Source organism: Erpetoichthys calabaricus, chromosome 11, assembly GCF_900747795.2.
Source record: "Erpetoichthys calabaricus chromosome 11, fErpCal1.3, whole genome shotgun sequence".
Classification (NCBI taxonomy): Eukaryota; Metazoa; Chordata; class Cladistia; order Polypteriformes; family Polypteridae; genus Erpetoichthys; species Erpetoichthys calabaricus.
Genome location: NC_041404.2, coordinates 91105445 through 91127931, shown reverse-complemented (window position 1 = coordinate 91127931; position 22487 = coordinate 91105445). Strand labels below are relative to the sequence as shown.

The 22487-nt window shown below is 36.7% G+C and overlaps 1 protein-coding gene across 2 annotated transcripts in view; it reads left to right on the top strand.

Moving 5' to 3' along the window:
* LOC114642385 (proline-rich protein 12-like) overlaps positions 1–14117 on the top strand; it is a 200569-nt gene extending 186452 nt beyond the window's left edge. For both annotated transcript variants that reach the window (XM_051933684.1, XM_051933683.1), the window contains 2 exons: positions 8318–8413; positions 10204–14117. In XM_051933684.1, the coding sequence (XP_051789644.1) occupies positions 8318–8413; positions 10204–10344 (237 nt within the window). In that variant the 3' untranslated portion in view covers positions 10345–14117. The remainder of the gene's footprint in view (positions 1–8317; positions 8414–10203) is intronic.
* Positions 14118–22487: the final 8370 nt, after the last annotated feature.

Here is a 22487-nt window from a genome sequence, read left to right as displayed (position 1 = left end):
ACTAAAAACATGCAATGACTGGTGCAACAATTACTCTGATTTGCTTGAGCTTTCTGACATTTTGTGAAGATAGCAACATCAAATTATTTGAGACTGCACAATTTTTGTATTACAGACTTGTATTTGAGCCTGTCTAGGGTATCTTTGGATCATTGATGTAACTGTGGTTTTGGATGAGTGGTGGACAATTTAAGTAATTCTCCCAGAATGTTGATGACTACAGGATGTGCAGTATGCAGAGTGATTCAGGTTTAGTGTGAGCAGTGGATGTAGGTGTAGTATAGTCTTTTTATAAATGCACAAAAAACTCTTTAATTAAAGATACTTACATTTTATTAACTACTAGCAAAATACCCGCGCTTCGCAGCGGAGAAGTAGTGTGTTAAAGAGGTTATGACAAAAAAAGGAAACATTTTAAAAATAACGTAACATGATTGTCAATGTAATTGTGTTGTCATTGTTATGAGTGTTGCTGTGTTTTATATATATAAAATACACACACACACATATAAACATATATATACATATACATATACACATATATATACATATCTACATATATATATATATATATATATATATATATATATATATATATATATACATATACACATCCACATATCAACATATATATATACACACACACACGCTTTATGGGTGATGATTGTTTTACTCTTTTTATGTTTATTTTATTTTATTGTAGAATCGCGTATGGTGTATTCACTCCATGTTATCGTGCATTGCGCTGTCAGTGGTATTTTGATAAAAGAATTTGAACAACATATAAGAAGCGTATAAATTATTTAACAGTAAAACATTACCATTTAAGAAGTAAAGTTACATTAAGTACTACTGCAGTGCCTTCGGGTATACCTCATTTTTTGTTTGCCCATTACATGCTTAAATGTATACATTTTTTGGTGCACCTACCCGAGAACACGCGACATATAACCGAGCGTGGGAGAAGCATGGATTTTAAACACGCGTTGAGTTCATCTGCTGGTCTCCCTCGTGGAATAACTGGTAATGTTTGACTAAAATCTACAGCGAGTAAAACGACATTACCTCCTTTTTTTTTTTTTTTTACGATCTCTGAGATCTTGCTTTTTTCGGTTCAAGGCTTCATAAGCTCTTTTATGTTGTATGGTGTACTTATCCCAAACCATCATCTTTGAATGTTGCAAGACTTTCGCCTTGTATGTAGATCGGGGTAATTACATTCATTGCATTCCTAGTCTGAATCACAATCTGATTGTATGGGTGGTTACCTGGCACTGTAGGGTTGCCACCCGTCCTTTAAAATACGGAATCGTGCCGCGTTTGAGAATGAAATTGCCGCGTCCCGTTTTGAATCAATACTGGACGGGATGTATCCCGTATTTTTTTTATCATTTTTTTTTTAAAGCAGCGTCTCATGCAAATCATCCCACACGCATTTTATGAAGATGCCTCCTTTCCTACTTTTGATTGGGTAATACTTGATGTCATCGTTAGTTTGATTGGTGTTTTTAACTGTCCAGTGAGGAGGGCGTGTCTTTTAAGTACAGTCTGCAAAGTGTTGGCACTGAGATGTGGCGTCAGCGCCATAGTTGAAGCCCCTAACGTTGCGGTCAGCAAGTCGGCTAACATCCGCCATGTGCCGTCTTTCAGTTGCGAGAAGCAGATCATACAATGGTTGAAACTGTTGCCCCTAACGTTGCGCCACGGCGTGTGGTTCGTTTATACCTCGTGTCTTCTCATTAAACTTTTATGTTGCGAATATGTTATTGCAATCCGCAGCGGGAGCGTTTCTATAAACTTAATTTAAACTTACGTTTTACACCGTGCTTTGTTTCCCTTATGAACATGCTTGTATGCTTAACTCGCTCCGTTCTCAATTGTTTAATTAATTTTTTGCTCTTCGCTGTTTGCGGCTGTTCCTCCATTTCCCCCCTACTTCGTTCTTTTATCTCGCGAATATGTTATTGCAATCCTTAACGGGAGCGTTTCAATAAACTGATTGAAAATAGTTTTGCATTTACCTTTTTAGTAAAAGGCGAGCTTTTAAGCCTGAGACATCACCCCGTAAATGCACACGTTTAATTGGACATGTGTTAATATGTATAGTTACACAGTATTAAAAGACAGTGAACAACGTCAGTTACCTTTCTTCCCGCGTTTGATAAAAAGTGAGCTTTTAAGCCTGGGAAATCACCCTGTAAATGCACACGTTTAATTGCACATGTGTTAATATGTATGCTTACACAGTATTAAAAGACAGTCAAAAATTAACGTCATTTACCTTCGTTCCCGCGTGTGACTCGTGCTGTAAATGTCTTCCTTGTTTTTAGTTCACGTGATTACGTAGGAGGCGTGATGACGCGATACGTGACTCCGCCTCCTCCATTACAGTGTATGGACAAAAAATATGTTCCAGTTATGACCATTACGCTTTGAATTTCGAAATGAAACCTGCCTAACTTTTGTAAGTAAGCTGTAAGGAATGAGCCTGCCAAATTTCAGCCTTCTACCTACACGGGAAGTTGGAGAATTAGTGATGAGTGAGTCAGTGAGTGAGTGAGTCAGTCAGTCAGTGAGGGCTTTGCCTTTTATTAGTATAGATAATGACTACTTCCATTGATAGACCGGAAAGTGTCTTTAGGCTGCTGAGCTTCATCTCACAAGACTTATATTTTGGAAAATTGAAAAACGGCTTGGTGACCTAATTTTTTAGTGATTATGCCATTATAAGCTTGAAAGGATGATTGGACATAATATAATGTGAACGCTCTGTGCTTGAGCAGAGTACTCCTTGTTATACACTCACAAATGGAAACTCTGCTACATGGACACGTAATATGATTGTTTGAGATAAGGCATATGCATCATTCACTTGTACTTTCATAATGGATGCTTTTGGAGGAGCAAACTTATGTATATTTTAATTTGTGTTTGTTTTAATATGCTAGAATATTGATTCATGGTCTACTGAATAATACTGAACAATGTTATTTTTTTAATTTTGTATAAAGTTAAATTTTATGTATATAGTATCTTAATATTGAATTTATGATGTTTATAGTCGTATGTACATAGTACAATGAAACTCGTACCTGCATGTTTTTTCGAAAGAGTTGACAATAATTACAATACTAACAGAACACACATGTAAACAAAACCAATACATTGGATGTAATATATTATGTGTGAAATTGTATACAATATGAATTTCCTGTTAGTTGTGTTATGTAGTTTTTCATAAGATGAAACTGCCACCACAACATTTGGTGATTTCAGAATTATTTAATATGTTATCCCTTATAGTTTTCACGTCATCTGATAGGTAAAGATTAATATTGGTCTTATCCGTCTTTTCTAAGTGCTTCCTACGTGACTTTTTATAAACTTCAGTCAAAATTTAATAGTAAAACCTTGCCTTTTGACTTTGCGTCTCTCTCTTAATGCCGTCACTTGCTAAGCAATAGACTATCTATCAGCTTCTTGTCCTATATGCAGTTTCATTTCATATATACACAGCCCGCCCATCCATCTAACAAGAAAGTCAAACCTGTGACCTAGCCAGTTCTAGACTAGTTGGTCTCATTCGCTGGGGACATCACATTAGAAGATTGGCTTCACAGAATCATGCCACCGACTGGCTAAGATTATGTAAATGAAGGCTAAGACTACAAATTGCTGCAAAAGTCGTCTAACAGCCTTTATTTGTATCCAAATTCTGATAGCAATAAATGCTAAAAGGGGGAAATTACTTCAGTGCCATATTCACTTGTTTTGTCATTTATAAACATTTTTCTTAATGAGTAGAGTAGTTAAAATGGCAATAGAATAGTTGCTCTCCTTCAGCATTTAATGCTGTCTACAACTTTGTCGACATTGCTCATTACTAATTGTCAATGTTTGATACAATTAGGGAGCAAACGCTATAGAAAAGGGTGAATTGAAAAGTAAACGGGAAAAGAAGCAAAATCATTTGAAACAATGTAAAGGAGAAAAAAAAATTCTGAATTTCTTGGAAATATTTGTAAGCCAGATGTCTATCAGTTAAAGTAATAATGACATGCCAATTGTGAAAATGGTTGAAAAAAAAAAGGCAGCCATAGCATCCCCTAGGACTCAACTTGAAAACCGTGGCCACAAATTTCACCAAGGTGTACTTGATGTAACTTATATATGTGATATGTCATTTTTCTTATGAATACTGAAATATTTCTAGTCAAGTTGATATTTGATTACAACTTAATGGAAAAAAACTTTTAATGTTTATGTAGTGAATAGTGCTGCCTGTGTAGGATATTTTTTAAGCATAAAATGGGCATAGTTTTAAGGTTTGCATACTGGCTCTTAGGACATCTGGCACTTATTCTGCGAAGAAGGCAGAAAGATATTAGCTACAGTAGCTGCTACAATTTAATGCACATTCATTACTTTCTGTAGGTGCTGTGGCTACAGGTGAGGATGGGAATGGATAAGAGGGTATGCAATGCTTCAATTAGACATGTTCACCCTTGGTCTGTTCTGGAGAAAAATATTGGGTTATGGTTAAAGGCTCCTTTTTTCCACATTATTTTAATCAGTGATGCAGCAGGACACCCCAGCCAGCAAGATTTTGTACATATTCAATTGACTAATTAACTGTGGCATATTTGTACTTGTTAAATAGATTTTCACACCCTTATCTATTTAGGTGTCATAGCTTAATGGTGAAGAATGCTTATGTTATTATGAATCATGGGCTGCACACACAGAACTCTGTTATTTTTTTAAATCTTCAGAGTTTATTCCTATATATTCCTGAAAATTGCATTTATATTAAGATCTGAAATTTGTCAGGAAAATACAGTTCATAGCTAAGTTGCCTTGTGTATCTGATTGATTTTTAAACAGCTGTAGCTCAAGGATCAATTTTTGGCTGTTATGCAGCTTATTGCTTCAGGAATTTTTTTTTTTTTTTTTTTTTTTTTTTTAGTCACAGAGGTTCAAGTATTTACAAGTTTACTTGAGTATGTCATTTTCTTCCTCTGGTTGTTTTTCATTAGTAACTTGATGTTTATTCATAATTTTTCACAAGTACATCACAGTTCCACTGCTTATTGGTACATTTCATTGTACACAATTTGTTTTTTTAAATTAAGTCAAAAGAATAGTGACCCAGTCATACCTGTAATTCTCTGTTCGCGCAATCTTGAACTCCCCTCACTCATGTGGCCCAATTTTTCTTCTCATTATACCTACAGCAAATTTGTTTACTTTTTGCACAGAACAGATTCCTTCCCGGACACATGCTGTATTTGAAAAACCATATTCTTGTACAACAAGGGAGCATAGCAATCCATGATTTCTCTGCACTTAAGGACAAGCATGTAAATATTGTGTCAGGAAATTACTGTCAGTTTTGTTCATATAATAAATCTATGTAAATACATTCCATATTTCAAAGAATAACTGGGTTTAAACTATTTCTTTAAATTAAGTTTGCTCTTTTTATTATGTCATAGTTTTTTGTATTCTGTATTTTTAATACTTCAGAATCTGTGTGTTTTTTAGTAGGTTACATTAGAGTCTGTTTATCAAGCTTAATTTTTGCCCTTCATTCCAGATTAAGGCTGTGTTTTAAAATATTCAGTAAAAGACGTTAACTGCCTTAAAGCCTGGCTCATGAAACTGATGGAAAGTTAATTCTGTGTAGCTCAGCAAAATGTAAAAGAGAGTTAATCTCAGGGCTACAGACTATCTCTGGTTCTGATTGTGTATACCTTCTACAGATGGTACATGCACTTTTTTAATCCACCTAGCTAAGACACCATTGTTCAGCAGAGAACAAAAAATGAGTCATCTCTCCATCTTTACAAAATAATGTCTGCAATGAGTAGCAATTCCAGAGTGATTGTATAGAACCACAGACTATATAGCATGTGTAATTTTTACCAGCTTAAAGTAATAGTAGAACACAATGCAACTCAATCATTTTGTGTAAGATAATCATGATTAATCTTAAGATACAAAATATTACAATATATTGATCATGTAGATGGATTCCCATTGTATTCCAATTAGTTTTGCACTAAAAACTTTTAAAGATGCTTTATAAACATATACAGTGTATGCAGAGATTATTGTTTTCATCTGCGTTGGTTTCCAAACTTTAAGTCATGGTGTCCCAAAATGTTATACCATCTAATCGGCACCCCACTAATATAAAAGCAAAGCTGGTCTTTGATTTTGTTTACTGCTAAAAGTAGTCAAACAGCATCATTTTGTATGATGGTAGACCCATTAATCAAAGGAAATACTAAGCTATAGCATCCTCTTGACACATACAGTGGATTCAGAACGTATTCAGGCACTTTCACTTTCTGCACACTTCATTGTGTTGTACATTTGATTTTAAATTTGTCATTTTTGCACATTAATCAAAACTCAGTAACCCATAATGACAATGTGAAAGTTTTGCAAATTTATAAAAAAAATCAAAAACAAAAACCTCTTTCATTTAAGCATTTAGTCACTTAATTTGGTACTTTATGGAAGGTCCTGTGGCAGCAATTACAGCTTTGAGTCCTGTTGGATAAGTCTACAAGCTTTGCACATCGGGATATGGGCACTTTCTACCATTCTTCCTGACAGATCCTCTCAAGCTCCATTAGTTTGGATGGGAAGTGTCTGTAAACTGCCATCATTAGGTCTCCCCGCAGATATTTTGTGGGATTTAAGTCTGGGCTTAGACGAGCCACTTACAGACAGTCAAGAAACTTGTCCCAAAGCTACTCCATAACATGTGGCCTGTCATATATATTTTACTCAAGAGCAGCTTCCATCTACCCACTCTAATATAAACACCTGATTGATGGAGTACTGTTGAGGTGGTCGTCTTTTCAATATGTTCCCCCATGTCACCAGAGGATTTGTGAAGCTGTTTTAGTGTAACCTTGGTGTTCTTGGTCACCTTCCTGGCCAAGTTACTCAGTTTGGCTGGACGGCCAACTGTAGAAAGAGTCCTTGTGGTTCCAAACTACTTTCATTTCACAATTATTGAAGCTGCTGTGCCCTGGGAACATTCAACACTTTAGAACTGGTTTAATACCCTTGCCGTGATCTATGGCTTACAAAAGTTTTATCACAGAAGTCTACAGAGAGTTCCTTTGAATTTGATTGCTTGGGGACTTTATATTCACAGATGTGTGTCTTTATAAATGATGTCCAATCAATGCAGCTTGCCACAGGTGAGCTCCAGTCAAGTTCTAGAAACATCTCAGAGATAATTAAGACAGACAGACTGTACCTGGCCACAATATAGAGTGCCATAACAAAGAGTCAGAATACTTAAATGAGAGATATCAGTTTTAAAAACATGTTTTCACTATGTCATGGGTGATTGTGCATAGATTGATGGCCAAAAATGGTAAATGAACCCATTTAAAATTACATTTACAACACAAGAACTTGTGCAGAAAGTGAAAAGGTCTGAATACCTTCTGAATCCACTGTATATGATCATATATTATTTCTCTTTGCTAGGTGTAGTCAAACTTTATTTTTCTTAGTGTACCACATTCGGATAATAATGCTTTCAATTCATACCACCACTGTTTCAGTCTTAAATTGTTAAATACTGAATTCTTACTAGGCATAACTAAAGGGGTTTTTGTTTTTACTCCACTCAACCTATCCCCCATTTGTGTGGTTGTGTGTCTTGAAATTTTTTATGTACTTTTAAATTATTATTTTTAATGCAAGAATAGTAGTATGGTTTAAGGAGAAAAAAGATTAGTTTAAAAAGAAAAAATGGCATACTGTTCTTTTACAAAAATATAGTATTGCATAAGAATACAGATAACCTGAAAAATAGTTTAAGTTGCATGCAACTAAGCCTGTTTCATGTCACCAACTGTCTTTGTTTTATAGAGCCATTATTGTCAATATCAGGTTCTAGTTTCAACAACTTTATGTACAGTTCTTCTTCAATGTTCAGCCTGTTCCAGTATTACTGATTTGTGACATTATCAGTCCTGTGAGCATTTGTATACAAATTTCAGACATTATGGTCAATAGTCAATTGCTTTTATCGGATGTTTTCATTAAATTATTTAAAAATTGCAATTACTGTATTAACATTATTTGTCTTAAGAATCAGTGGCTTTAAAAATGTTTGTAAGCATTATCTATTCCTTTTACCGGTCATTCTGCTTCTTTCTTGTGTGAACTGTCCAACATTTTGCACAATATTTTGTGTTAGGTGGCTATATATAGTTGTTTTTGAGAGAAATGTTGCAAAAGAATAGCTGGTTAGATCTTTCACATTAATTTAATTTATTCTTAGGATTTTAAGTTGGGTGTGGAGAACTGCAAACTCTATAGCCTGTACCATGGCCTGCATCACTACAAGTACCACACATTCCTGCGCTGTAAAAAAGAGGTAGGTTGGGTAAAGTCATTGTCACTAACAACATTTATGTTTAATTTCCACTGTCAGGTTTGTTTTATTATACATCTTAAGCTAAAAGAATAATTCTTCCCCTTACAGTATGTGATAATGTTTTGAACTCAAATGTACATTTCATAATAACTGTTATATCAAAAAAAAAAAAGGAAAAAAGGTTGAAAATAGTATATAGAGGAGGTGTTCATAGAATGAAATCATATAAGATTGTAGGAATTGTTCATAAAGTTCTTTTCTTTTAACTGTCAGATTTTATTATTCAGAGGAAGATAATAATTTACACAAGTTTACAACCTAAGTCTTTAAAGTGTTCCAATGAACGGCCAAAATACAGTGTCCAGTTGATTGCTTTATCTGCTTAATCAGATGGTTTTTAGGAATGCCTTATGCTGGGAAATCACCATCATCTTCTTAATATTCATTGTTTTACCTTGAAGCACTTCACTATCATTGATACTTGTATTTTATTTTTCTTAGAGGAATATTTTTATTATGCATATAAAAGTTTAACTATTAACTAGTTTCTATTTTTATAATTGTTCTTTAATGTAATAATCAACCATTCCTGTTTCATTTTACAGATTCTTGTTGAGTCTGTTCAACATGATTAATCCACCTTTCTTGAATCTCTTTAGACAGAAAAAGGTCTTGGATTAATAATGTCAAGGAGATCATGTCAAGTTTTTAAGCAATATACTTTAATCTTGGTTCCTGTAGTCTAGGTTTTTTTGAAAAAGCAAAGTGGCCCATCACTTTAAACATTCCCGTGCAGTTCTCACTCAGGATCTCAGCATGTCAGATCTCAGGACTTTAGAATTGCATGGCAAATTCCATGAGGTATATTAAGCTGCATAGCAGTGCTATCAACAGAATGTGAATCTTTTTCACACAGTTCATTGTACCTTCTGGATGTTCTGTCAAGTCTATATTATCACTTGGCAACCACATGCATTGTCTTCATAAGGTTCTGTTCTTTCTCTGAACTGCCATTGCCAGGCGATAACAGCTGTGCAGCTGAGTGCTTGGTCACCATTGGCCCACTGTAATATCTCTGTTGCTTGTTTGGCCAGATCTTTGTAGTACTGATGTAGTTCCATAATCATGGTTAACCCATCAATTCACATAATGTATTACTTCCATTAATAAGAAGTTCTTCAGTAATTGTTATTGCTTGAGCTAGTGTCATTTTGAAACAACCTTAAATTTGAATTTATTTATTAGTACCTTGATAATAAGAATTTAATTATGCTTTTCATATCTAATGTGTTTAATTAATAATTATCTTGTAATGTGGCAACGTTTTCATTACTCCTTGTATGATCTGTATGGACATTTCTCTTACTGAGCTGGCAGAGAGAGCCTCTTTTTTGTTTTGAAGGTAGTGACATTTTTCAGTAAAAATTATCATATATTCTATGATGATATCTCTGCATCTTGTTTTTGTCATCAAAATCATTTGATGTTTCCAAGAACCTTAGCTTGCTTTCTCTGAGCATCATACTTTCCTCATGATGTGGCCAGTTATTTTAGCTGCATCTTGGCTGTGACCAATTCCAACGTGCAGTCAAGTCTCACCCATTTTGAAAAAGGTTGTACAGATTGTCATTGCATTTTTGTTCCAAAGTTTACAAGGTCAGATCTTTGCATTGCCCTGTCTGTTCTTGAATATGTTAATTGCATCGAACGTTGCTTCTCAGCCATACCCAATAAAATTGTGTACATCTTTCAGAGTTTTCAGCCTCCTTTTTATTCTCTCTCTTTTGTAGACTGACTGTATTGAGCAACAGGCTGAGGACCCAGGACAGGAAGAAGTAGTTCAACAGTGCATGGCAAACCACCGTTGGCTGGAGACATTGTTTGAGTCCTTCAGTGAGCTTCTCACTCATACCTCGCAGGCTTGTGCCTGAGACTTGACTTAATAGTGCAAAGGAAAAGGGGAGAGTGCCAGCCAACTGGGGCTGAATAGAGGGAGGGTATGAAGACCATGAGAGAGCCCATTCACGGCTGCCCAGTTATTTATGAGCCAGGGCTGGAAACATGCATTCTGGTCCATCCACAAAGGAAAGGGGAAACTGCTCATCAATGTGGGCTGGGTATGGCTTCAGAACTGACACTCCACTTCCAAAAAGCATAAAATGATATACATTTGTAGATCTGGTGGTTCGGGGGTGGACTTGGGGATGATCTAGAGCCCATTACCTCTCTGGTGACCAGTGACACACAATGTGCTAGCTTAACCCCCCCAGGTTACACACACCTCCTTTCTCTTTCTTTCAGCCCACATCACACCCCCGCATCCACATTTCCCCTGTAAACTGTGGTACGCCTGCCTGTTGGGGTTTAAAAGTGTAAGAGGGTAGAACTCTGCTTTATTGTTAGGTATTGTTCCTCCTTTTCAGTATCCTGTTTCAAGCTAAAATCCCAATACAAATTCCACATTCTATCTACATAGGAATTCAGATTGTGAATTTAAAATCGGTATCAATCATGTCTTTCATTAACATTTCTTTATCCCTGTATCCTGTTTTAGATGTTTAGCATCATTCTCTCCCAAGCCTTCTATTGTCCACCTCTCTACTCTCAAAAAGATTAAATTAAAATGGATAGTTAATGCTCCACGACAAGCTGTTGATCAGGTGTATTGCATTGAATACAAGGAGGAGTGCATGCAGCCTTCACTTTCACACCCCAGACAGATACCCCCCAACACTCACACATAGTGCTAAACAAAATGTTCCACAACTACAATAATGGCTCTTCATCTCTCTTGCAATGTGGATGAAATAGTAAAAACTCTTTTTGTACACAATATGGGAGAGCTCAATTTAGTTTACTGATAACGTAAACCCTGAAAATTATTTTTACGTGATAATGGTATGGTTTGTCAGCTCAAATTGTAATCATGTACTGAAATGGTTTACAGGTTTGTTTGCTTTCCTGCTTTTTTGTTTAATTTCGGTTTCACCCTATTCATCCCTCCAATCTTTTCAAATTCCAAATTTTTTGTTTTAGTTCCTTCTATGCAAGAGCATTCAGTCCATTGTAAGGAACTAAATTAATATGAAATTCACCACTGAATGAGCAGTTTTAAGGGGGGCAACAGGAGGCATGCAACTTGGTGTTCAGAGTAAGTAGTAAACAAGGCATGGTGCTACCCCATATCATTTCAAAAGAAAAAGTATAGCTTTACAGGCACAAATACAATATTCCTGAAGAAGAGTAACCAAATGGCTGTTGCAAGGCATGGATGTGATTTTTGGAGTTTAATTTTTTTATTGTAATTTGAATCTCTTTGATGTCTAAATGTGTATATATATATATATATATATATATATATATATATATATATATATAATTTCCCCTCCCTCAACTTCTCCAAACCCCCAGTGGATGAAGGTAAAGAAGCAGTTTGCTGAAGGAAGACTTGGGTTTCTTTTTAATGACTTGTAAATATTGTACAGTAGCAATATGCAGAGCTGTTCTTTGTATTATACTGTACTTGATCATATTTAGTGGCAGAGTAGCCTTTAAAAACTGAGGTCCACTTTGAAAAGGGGTGTACCCCACCCCCCCATTGCTTCTCACATTTTTGGGTTAATAGCAGTGCCACCAACGCACGATTAAAGAGAATCAATCTGCTATTCCATTTTGTTTTGCCAAGGGTAATCGGACTAATGTGAAAGTAAACTCTGAATTCTGTAAACCGAGAGAGAGATTAAGCAGAGGTCCAGCTGTTGGGCAAGTGCATAGGGACTTTGTTTTGTTTTAATTAAAGTTATGACAAAAGTTTAACACTCCTAGTAGAATTTTTAAAATGGGGAAAATAGAGAAGTATTTTCTGGTGTCAGGGTCACTGCATGCAACTTTAAAGTTCTTTTCAATGGTATTTGGCATTGTAGCTGTGTGGTCAATTGGCCTAAGTTAATAACATATTAAAAGACTGCATAAGAATTTGGTTAAGAATTTGGGTCAGCGCCCATATCAAAGATGGTCGAAACAGAATGTGTAAGAATCAAGCAAAGAGAGAGTGCTAAACTAAAACTCACCTTGAAAATGAATGTGTGACCCTTTTATTTGTAAATGAGCTAATTTCACTTCACAGTTCGAGCCCTGGTACGATTATGAGGACGCCACGGTTGTCCTGCCAGCCGCTCAATGGTACTAAAACAATAGTAGTTTTTAGACTTTGAACATGCTAAAAACTGTTTAAATGATGGATGGCTGTACAATTTGTCCCAGCAGTACATTTTAATGTTTCCACTCACAACTGTGTGTATGTTTGAGTGTGTGCGTGCATATGTATGTATGTATGTATATAGAGGGAGTAAAATAAGCCAAAGCTTTTAACAGCCCACTAAATCTAGCTTCTTACTAAAATTGCTGCCAGTTTGGAATCACTGTGTTGACACATGTTCTTTATTTTGCAGAAGGGTTTTAACACTCTTCCCTGCCACTACTGATGCAATATCAGCAACTTTGTACAAGCCATTGGTGGATAGGGAATTCATAGGAGTTTGGTGTTTAGGCTGCTCTTGTATATTTTTAATTGTATTTTTTTTAAACTACATATGGGTTTTCCCATTTGTTGGTTAATGCAAGGATTTTTATTTCATCAAATCCCTGACTATATAGTTTTTGAAAGTCAGTGTGTATTTCAGTTTTGTTAACTAGAAAACCTGAACGCCTTGGAGCTTTGCAGTCTGCCACCAGGGCATTGTGCTAGTTGTGGAACAGACATTTCTGAGAGTGGGTGGGATGGGGATGGAATATTTGAATCATTTCAGCTGTAAAAATAATGATCAGATATTTTTAATAGCATGGTTGCAATGTATCTTTTTAACTGCATTGTTTTCTGCATCCTGAGTTACGTTTTACTAATATAATGGATGTCATGGTCATGTTGGCATATAATGCTAAGAATCAGTGCTAATTAACATGACTCTGACCATTTTTTCACAACAGAAACATTGTGTCCATGATTTAATAATTGTTGGTGGTATAAGAATTGCAGTAATTTTTAAACAAAAGACACTTTTTTATTCTAAAATGACTGGTTTTTACATATACTAAATAGGCTAAGAAGCTAAGTTATCATTTTTATTCTGCCAGCTCACAGTATATCTCTAGAAATGAATAAAACAGGACAGGAATTGGGTCCCACAGTCCTCAAGTGGGCGTGCCTGAATTTATTATTTATTTAATTTTCTTATTGTATTACATGTTATGGTATTACTTCATTTAACCCCATCCCCACTCAAAAAGGGTAATATGACCAAACCAATGCCTGATAGGGGAAGTCTGGACATCCTGCTGGTATTTTTAAGTAGAAGACAGAGCTGCTTCTCTGTGGATGACAGAAATGCACCTCGTCCCACCCCCACCCGAAACCCCTTCAGTGGGCCTTTTTTGTCTCTCTTTTATGAAATAAAAAAGAAAAAAAAAACACAAAAAAACAAAGCTAATGTGTTTGAGTGTTAATTGTTAATGCCTCAAAGGTATCGTTATTGTTTCATTTTCGTGTTTCTGTAAGATTGTGTTCTAATATTATAATTATTATAATTATTATATTTTTATTGTTTTAGTGTCGGACAACGGTTTTTTTCTCAATATGTAAACTTGCATTGTATAGTGTGTACACAACAACTCGATTAAAGAGAAAAACACTTTGTTTACAAAATTACTTTATTACTCTTCTTGTCTTTTTCTAGCATGTGTTGTTAAAAGCTTCTTGGTTTATAATTCAAAATGAATGAGTGGATGGATGGCTGAATGAATGCTGGAAGGATAAAAACTGTCACAAAGGATTAAAATGTGGCATTGTAGAGCTTTATTCTCTTTCCTTGTTTGTAGAGCTATCTTTTCTTGTCCACTTTCATTCCTTCTTTATTTCAGTTACATACACTGCCTCATGAAGCTTACCTGTACAACTTGGGGATACTGTAGATTGTGGTTCTTTACATACATTTATAGCAGGCAGTGTGGCGAGTCACAAGCCACCATTTTTTATGTACAGTATATAAAAACATTTCTGGTGCAGATATATACACAGTGCACATAAAAGATAAGAATAAAGAAAAAATAATCCACAAATTAATCCAAACAGTCAAATCGTGTTACAGTGCATTCGGAAAGTATTCATAGCGCATCACTTTTTCCACATTTTTTTATGTTACAGCCTTATTCCAAAATGGATTAAATTCATTTTTTTCCTCAGAATTCTACACACAACACCCCATAATGACAATGTGAAAAAAGTTTGAGATTTTTGCAAATTTATTAAAAATAAAAAAATTGAGAAAGCACATGTACATAAGTATTCACAACCTTTGCCGTGAAGCTCAAAACTGAGCTCAGGTGCATCCTGCTTCCCCTGATCATCCTTGAGATGTTTCTGCAGCTTAATTGGAGTCCACCTGTGGTAAATTCAGTGGATTGGACATGATTTGGAAAGGCACACACCTGTCTATACAAGGTCCCACAGCTGACCATTCATGTCAGAGCACAAACCAAGCATGAAGTCAAAGGAATTGTCTGTAGACCTCCGAGACAGGATTGTCTCGAGGCACAAATATGGGGAAGGTTACAGAAAAATTTCTGCTGCTTTGAAGGTCCCAATGAGCACAGTGGCCTCCATCATCTGTAAGTGGAAGAAGTTCAAAACCACCAGGACTCTTCCTAGAGCTGTCCAGCCATCTAAACTGAGCGATCGGGGGAGAAGGGCCTTAGTCAGGGAGGTGGCCAAGAACCCGATGGTCACTCTATCAGAGGTCCTCTGTGGAGAGAGGAGAACCTTCCAGAAGGACAACCATCTCTGCAGCAATCCACCAATCAGGCCTTTATGGTAGAGTGGCCAGACGGAAGCCACTCCTTAGTAAAAGGTACATGGCAGCCCACCTGGAGTTTGCCAAAAGGCACCTGAAGGACTCTCGGACCATGAGAAAGAAAATTCTCTGGTCTGATGAGACAAAGATTGAACTCTTTGGTGTGAATGCCATGCATCACGTTTGGAGGAAACCAGGCACCGCTCATCACCAGGCCAATACCATCCCTACAGTGAAGCATGGTGGTGGCAGCATCATGCTGTGGGGATGTTTTTCAGCAGCAGGAACTGGGAGACTAGTCAGGATAAAGGGAAAGATGACTGCAGCAATGTACAGAGACATCCTGGATGAAAACCTGCTCCAGAGCGCTCTTGACCTCAGACTGGGGCGACGGTTCAACTTTCAGCAGGACAACGACCCTAAGCACACAGCCAAGATCTCAAAGGAGTGGCTTCAGGACAACTCTGTGAATGTTCTTGAGTGCCCCAGACTTGAATCCAATTGAACATGTCTGGAGAGATCTTGAAATGGCTGTGCACCGACGCTTCCCATCCAACCTGATGGAGCTTGAGAGGTGTTGCAAAGAGGAATGGGCGAAACTGGCCAAGGATAGGTGTGCCAAGCTTGTGGCATCATATTCAAAAAGACTTGAGGCTGTAATTGCTGCCAAAGGTGCATCGACAAAGTATTGAGCAAAGGCTGTGAATACTTATGTACATGTGATTTCTCAGTTTTTTTATTTTTAATAAATGTGCAAAAACCTCAAACTTTTTTCACATTGTCATTATGGGGTGTTGTGTGTAGAATTCTGAGGGAAAAAATGAATTTAATCCATTTTGGAATAAGGCTGTAACATAACAAAATGTGGAAAAAGTGATGTGCTGTGAATACTTTCCGGATGCACTGTATGTAGTAAAGTAAGCGAAAGAGCAAAATAAACAAAAGTTTTAACTCGAAAGAAAATAATCTCAGTCCAGGACAACAATGTGCCTTATACTATTTACAAACATGGCTCTGATTTAGCCTTGAACAAAACAAGCTCCTCTGCATCCACTGGCTAATATGAGTAAATTAAACTCCAATAAAGCAGTCAGCCACTAAACAACACTCTTTACCTACAGAGTGCTCTGTACTTCTCTCCAGCATGTACTATCCATTGTACTTCACTCTTATTCCACCAAGCCAGGATAACCGGCCCCTAACGGACGATGTCTTAACATTTATAACGAGCATGTCGTTTCCCTCCCAGGACTACCCTGCAGCTGGACGGAACTAACTACTGTCCTAAAGAGGAAAATAACCTGTTTGACTCGAAACAAAACTGTACACAATACATTCTACACCTAAATCTTCAGCTTCCTGAAGAACACCGTTAAATAAAAATAACAATACAAATGGCAACCCGCCCCTGCCCAACAGTCCCTAACCCGTAGTCTTTTTTTGATATACTGTTCCAAGCGCATGCGCCCAGACGAACCGCCGTATGTAAAACTGTCTTCTGACCTTTGCATGTTTGTTTGTTTGTTTGTTTGCTGGAAGCCTGGCAGACAATACGGAAGTCTAGTGAACTGACCAACTGCCCAATCCCCTCACGCAGACGAACGACGGTAAGTGCACCTTTTCTAATGTCTTTGCACTATTGCTGGAATTGCGGCGTTTGAACATCTAACCAAAAATGCTGTATGCGCAGCGTTCGGAACTCCAGCTGCGCGTGTTACTTCAGGGAAGTTGCTCCGTATCACATGGCGTTCTGGTTAAAATTGCAAACCTTGAGGTTGTGATTTCAGATACTGTACTGCTATTTACACAGTGTGACTATAAGCAAGTCACTTAACCTGCTAGTGCTCCAGTTGCATCTCTCGAATGTCGTCGGTCACCTTTGATAAATTCATTAGCCAAATAAGTAATTATAATAAAGTAATTAGTACAGGCAAGTTTACTAAACCACACAGGAAGTCGGATTAAGGATTTAAACTGTCCATTGTCTCAGCAACCCCTCCTCTGTCACTACCTTTAAATGTTCATATTTTCTGACTGCCATCACTTTTTCAGAAATTTTGTTACTGAGGTCATCTCACTGGTCCTTGCTTAGAATGATTTTGCCATTCCTTCAGATTCAATTTGAGGCTCATAAATCCACTCAGACTACTGTGTTTGGACAAAGTAAACTCCATATTTAAATGTCACAATGGGAATAACGTTCTTGGGCAAAGTCAGTGTGCGACAGAGCCACGTTCGGGTTTCATGTATCTTACGCGATGCTATGTTTTTAGGCAGCAAAAGTCAAAAATGTTCAGGGATGTGAAGATTTCCAGTGTGCTATAAATTGAGATCAGTGAACAGGAAGTTAACGAATCCAAGGTAATGTCGAGGGATATTTTTTTTAAAATAATTTTTGTGTTTTATTTTTGCATTTTAAATAGTGCTCTGAAAAAGCCAATAATGCAGTTTTGTTTTAATTGTTCAAAGTGAGGGCCTTTAATGAGTGGTGAAGATGTTTGTGGTTAACGCTTGGCACCTGCTGATAGTGTAAAATTCTTAACTCCATTCCTGCAATTTCTATTAACAATTCTTTTCTATCCTCTGAAATGTCATGTGTGTAGCGTGAACACATAGTGTGGAGCTTCCTTTCTGAAGCTGATAACTTATAATTCAGGATGGCGGCTCATGCTTATGTTATGTATGTTTGGCTGTCATATTCAGTTCACCAGCCCTTTACACAAAAAGGAGTGTTCAGTCAGAGGTGGCATCCAGCATACTGTAAAGTGGGAAGGCAGGGAATTTAAAGGGACACATGAATTTGATTAGGTAATGTGCATCAGATGAACTGATGTATGTAGACCATCAATGGCAATACTTCTGTGGCCTTTACACACAAACCTGGTCACTGATGGGACAATGAAGGTTATATCCCCAAAATGCAATCCAGTCAAAGGGCACCCTTTGATCTGAAGCAAACCGCATTTGAAATTGACTGGATGCAGCTGCACTGGGATAAGAAACTGTAGCTATGAGCACTAAAGAACTGGCAAAATTGTGCACTACTTAAAACCAGCTCCTGCTTATTCTTGCCTTGAGTAAAGTGACATTTGAATGACACACTATCTTTGAAAATCACTGCTCCTATGGTGTACCCTTTCATCCCTACAAAATGGCTTGCCCTTGTGAATAGTGAATGTAGTGGCCTTGGTCATCAGCCAGCCAGCAGATGTAGGTCCAATAGAGAAACTCTGGGATGATCTGGAACAAGCCCTTCAGAGAACAGCATTGGCAAACACTGTACTTAAACAACTTTGGGATAATTGGCAGATGGAGTGGGCAGCACCTGCTTTTGGACAATTTATTGAGACAATAACATGAGAAATTCTAGCAGTTGGGAGGACAAGTAATAAACCAAAAAGGTGGGTGCTACTAATAAAGTGGTGCATCTGTAATTCTTTATTTTACTGTTAGAACACAGAGAAGAGGAAAGACCGTTCAAATACATGATGTGAAATTCTGTTTCAGAATTAAAACATACAGTATAAAAATATCTTTTCACAATGTTTATTTTAATGGTCTTAGTGTTTTGTGTAAGTTTTCATTTTCTCCTTAAAACCATACAAAAAACACTGGTAAGAAAGGAAGGCAGGTGGACAGCTTAATACTTACAAAAATTTAAAATAAAATTCATGTCAGAAGTTCATGGCCAATGTTGTTGTGTTATCTCTGAAATGAACCAGTCCAAACTAAACCTGCAAGAATTTTAGAAACTCAAAGGACATCCAAAAAGATTGGTAAATCCTGGATGTTTTAGTCATAATGTTTTTTTATCCTCATCCAGTATATTGATTATTTTTTGGGGTGAGCAGGTAGTTTGGTTTACATGCTCTCCACCGACTATATTTTAGTTGCACATTTGTTCCTTGACTGAAAAAAATGACTTTGTGGCTGCTATATGACTTGTTGTTTTCACATTTGTTTATTCATTGGTAGTGATGGTAAAAAGTTTGTGAACCCCTCAGAATTTTTTCTATTTTGTCATACATATGGACTAAAATGTGATTAGGTTTTTATGTAAGTCCTAAAACTGGATAAAGAAACCCAAATAAACAAATGATACAAAACATAAATTTTCATTTATTTATTGAGGAAAATGTTCCAATGATAACAGTATTTTTGTGTGAAAAAACATGAGAATTTTTGGATTCAGTAACTGGTGTTGACCCCTTTGTGTAGCAGTAACGTCAATTAAATGTTTCTAGTAACTAATGATCAGCCACTTCATCCTGCCAGAGCGTCTTCAACTCAAGGATCTTTGTGGGTTTTCTCTCATGAACTGCTTGGTTCAGTTCCTCCCACATTTCTTTAGGGTTAAGGTCAGGACTTGACTCAGCCATTCCAAAACATATTTCTTCTACTTTAGCTAGTCTTTGATAGAGTGACTTATGTGTTTAGAGTCATTGTCTTTGTGCATGAGCCACTATCTCTTGAGCTTCAGTTCACAGACAATTTCTCCTGACAGTTCCCTGTAGAATTTCCTGGTGCAATGCAAAATTCATAGTTAATTCAATGATGGTGAGCCATCCTGATCCAGTGCCAGCAAAGCAGACCCAAATCGGGTTAATGCCACCACATATCACAGATGGGTTAAGTTCTCATGTTGAAATGTAATGTTCCCTTTTTTCCTATCATATTGCTTCTTATTCAAGCCAAAAACAGTATTTTGGACTCATTACCCCACGGAAAATTCTTCCAATAGCCTTTTAAATTATCAATATAGTTTTTAGCAACAACAATGTGCTTCTTGGAGAGTAGAAGCTTTCCTTTTGCAACCCCGCCATGCACACCATTGTTGTTCATTGTTCTCATGATGGTGGATGGCATTAGTCTATGCCAGAGACGCCTTCAGATTCTTAAATGTTACAATGGGGTTGTTTGTGACCTTCTGGAATGTTACACACCTTGCTCTTGTAATGATTTGTTGATTGACTACATTGGAATTGAATTTCCTCCATTTTTCCACAATCTGCCTGACAGTGAACAGGTGGAGTTCAAACTCTTTGTAACTTTTTACAGCCTGGTGAGCATCCACAGCTTTTTTTTTTTTTTTTTCTTCCCCTCACCCCAGAGGTCCTCAGAAATCTTTTCTGATTGATGCATGACAGACTTCCACAAACCTTTTTGGTAAAGATCAGACTTTAATGATGATGGCCCAGATTTATGTTCTTAAGTAGGGCAGGGCCTTCCACACTCAGGCCTGATTTGTCATTCCATTGATTGAATCACCGGATTCTAATTTCCCCTTCAAATGGACCGATAATCCTAGAGGTTCACATATTTTTTCACATACATACATAACATTGAATCATTTTAAACAAATGATCAAGTACAATGTCATTTGTTTAATTTGGTTAATTTTGTATAGTTTTAGGATTTAATGTAAAAATCTGATCATGTTCTAAGTCATATTTATGCCGAAACAGATAATTGTAAAGGTTTCACTAACTTTAGCAAAACTGTATTTACCTAACCCATTTACTGTTCTGCTTGGGCCACGGGGTTGTCAATGATTGAGGACATCTTGGCAACACCAAAATCATGGCAGGAATTAACAGTGAGATCACATCCAGAAATTAGTGTAATGAATGAATAAAAATATGTGCTCGGTATTTACGTTAAAATTATAAACAACCTCTTGGCTGTATTATATGTATACTGTAATAATTCAGTATTTCCAACACAATAATTTACTGACAAAGTTCCACACTGGCCCTCCATCATTGAGCACATCAGCCAACAATTGAAACTTCAACAGGGATTTTAACTCTCCTGTCATTTTTGTGAAGTTTGAACTACAGTCACAGAACCTCCACCACCAACAGCTAACAACAGCACACCAACCAGTCATTTGGAGATTGCTTGAATTAAAATCTGTTGTCCATGAAAGCTTCTGAGCCACAATAAGTGTATTTGTTTTTATCTATATAATCTCTTTGATGAAGCAGCAAAAAATGTGACATGCTCGAACTTTTACATTGGTTAAGTAAATCCCACATTGTCTAACTTCTTTACATGATGTCCTTTAAAATTCAGATAGGATCAGACTTAAATTTTAAATGATATGAGCATTGAGGTCAGTAAGCAAAGAAGGAACAAACTCAAAGCTCCTGTCTGATAAAATTCCCATAGAGAGGAAAATTGCAAACCTACAGATTTTTTTTTTCTACAACACAAAATAAAAAAAACAAAACAACGAATTCCGGTCTAAACTGTCTGTCTTTATTAAAGGATCAACAATTACTAAATTGAATGTGTCACAGACAAAGTTGGTCAGATAAACTGGGTTAATTATATTTTTAAGTATTTTGATCTGCACGCATACGTAAAGAAGGAAAAAAATAATACACAAATTTGTTTATCACAGAGGGAAAGCAAGCAATGTATTGGAAATGTATTAGCTGACTCATCCCTGCAACTGTTGACCAATGAGATGATATGATGGGTTTGGCCTGTTCTGTCTGTATTCATTAAGTCTATGTCACATCATATGACTTTTTTCTTTAAACTTTTTATTTAATTTATTAAAATCAAATAACATTCCATACAAGCAAGTCAACTTTTACAAAACTAGGTTCAAAACAAATCAACCCCCACCCATGTAGTTCTTGCAATTTTTAGTCGTAGTCACATTTACATAATCTTAGCGAGTTGGGGGCAGTTGTTGGTGTGCTCCTGTGACGCCAGTTGTGTAGTGTAATGTGATGTGCCTGGCGACTCACTCCAGCTAGTTTGTCTTTAGTCGTAGGGGTGAGCTCTATGTACATGAGAGCTGAAAGCAAGTAAATGCTTTTCCTGAAGTACAGTGCATATAATGTAGCAATGTGAAATAAGGAATGTGGGTGTTATGGATTTCACAGATAGAAGAGACATCTGACTGATGTCTTGTGTTTTGTGTACCATGGAAAAATGGGGAAAAAATGTAGATTGCAGCTGAATTCTAATGTTTTGTGATTTACATACCACAACAGAATGTAAAAAAAAAAATACCCATCATACTATCATGCAGCACACTATTGGCGGTCACAAACATAGACGAGCACAACTGTGCTGGAAGGTCTGCATGCAGTCAGTGAATGTGATATGGGGCAGTCACTTAAACTGACATGACGACAAGATCGGCAACAGCAGATAGCAAATCTGACCTACCCCATGACTAAAAGTTGCAAAATGGGACACTGGCCTTAGGA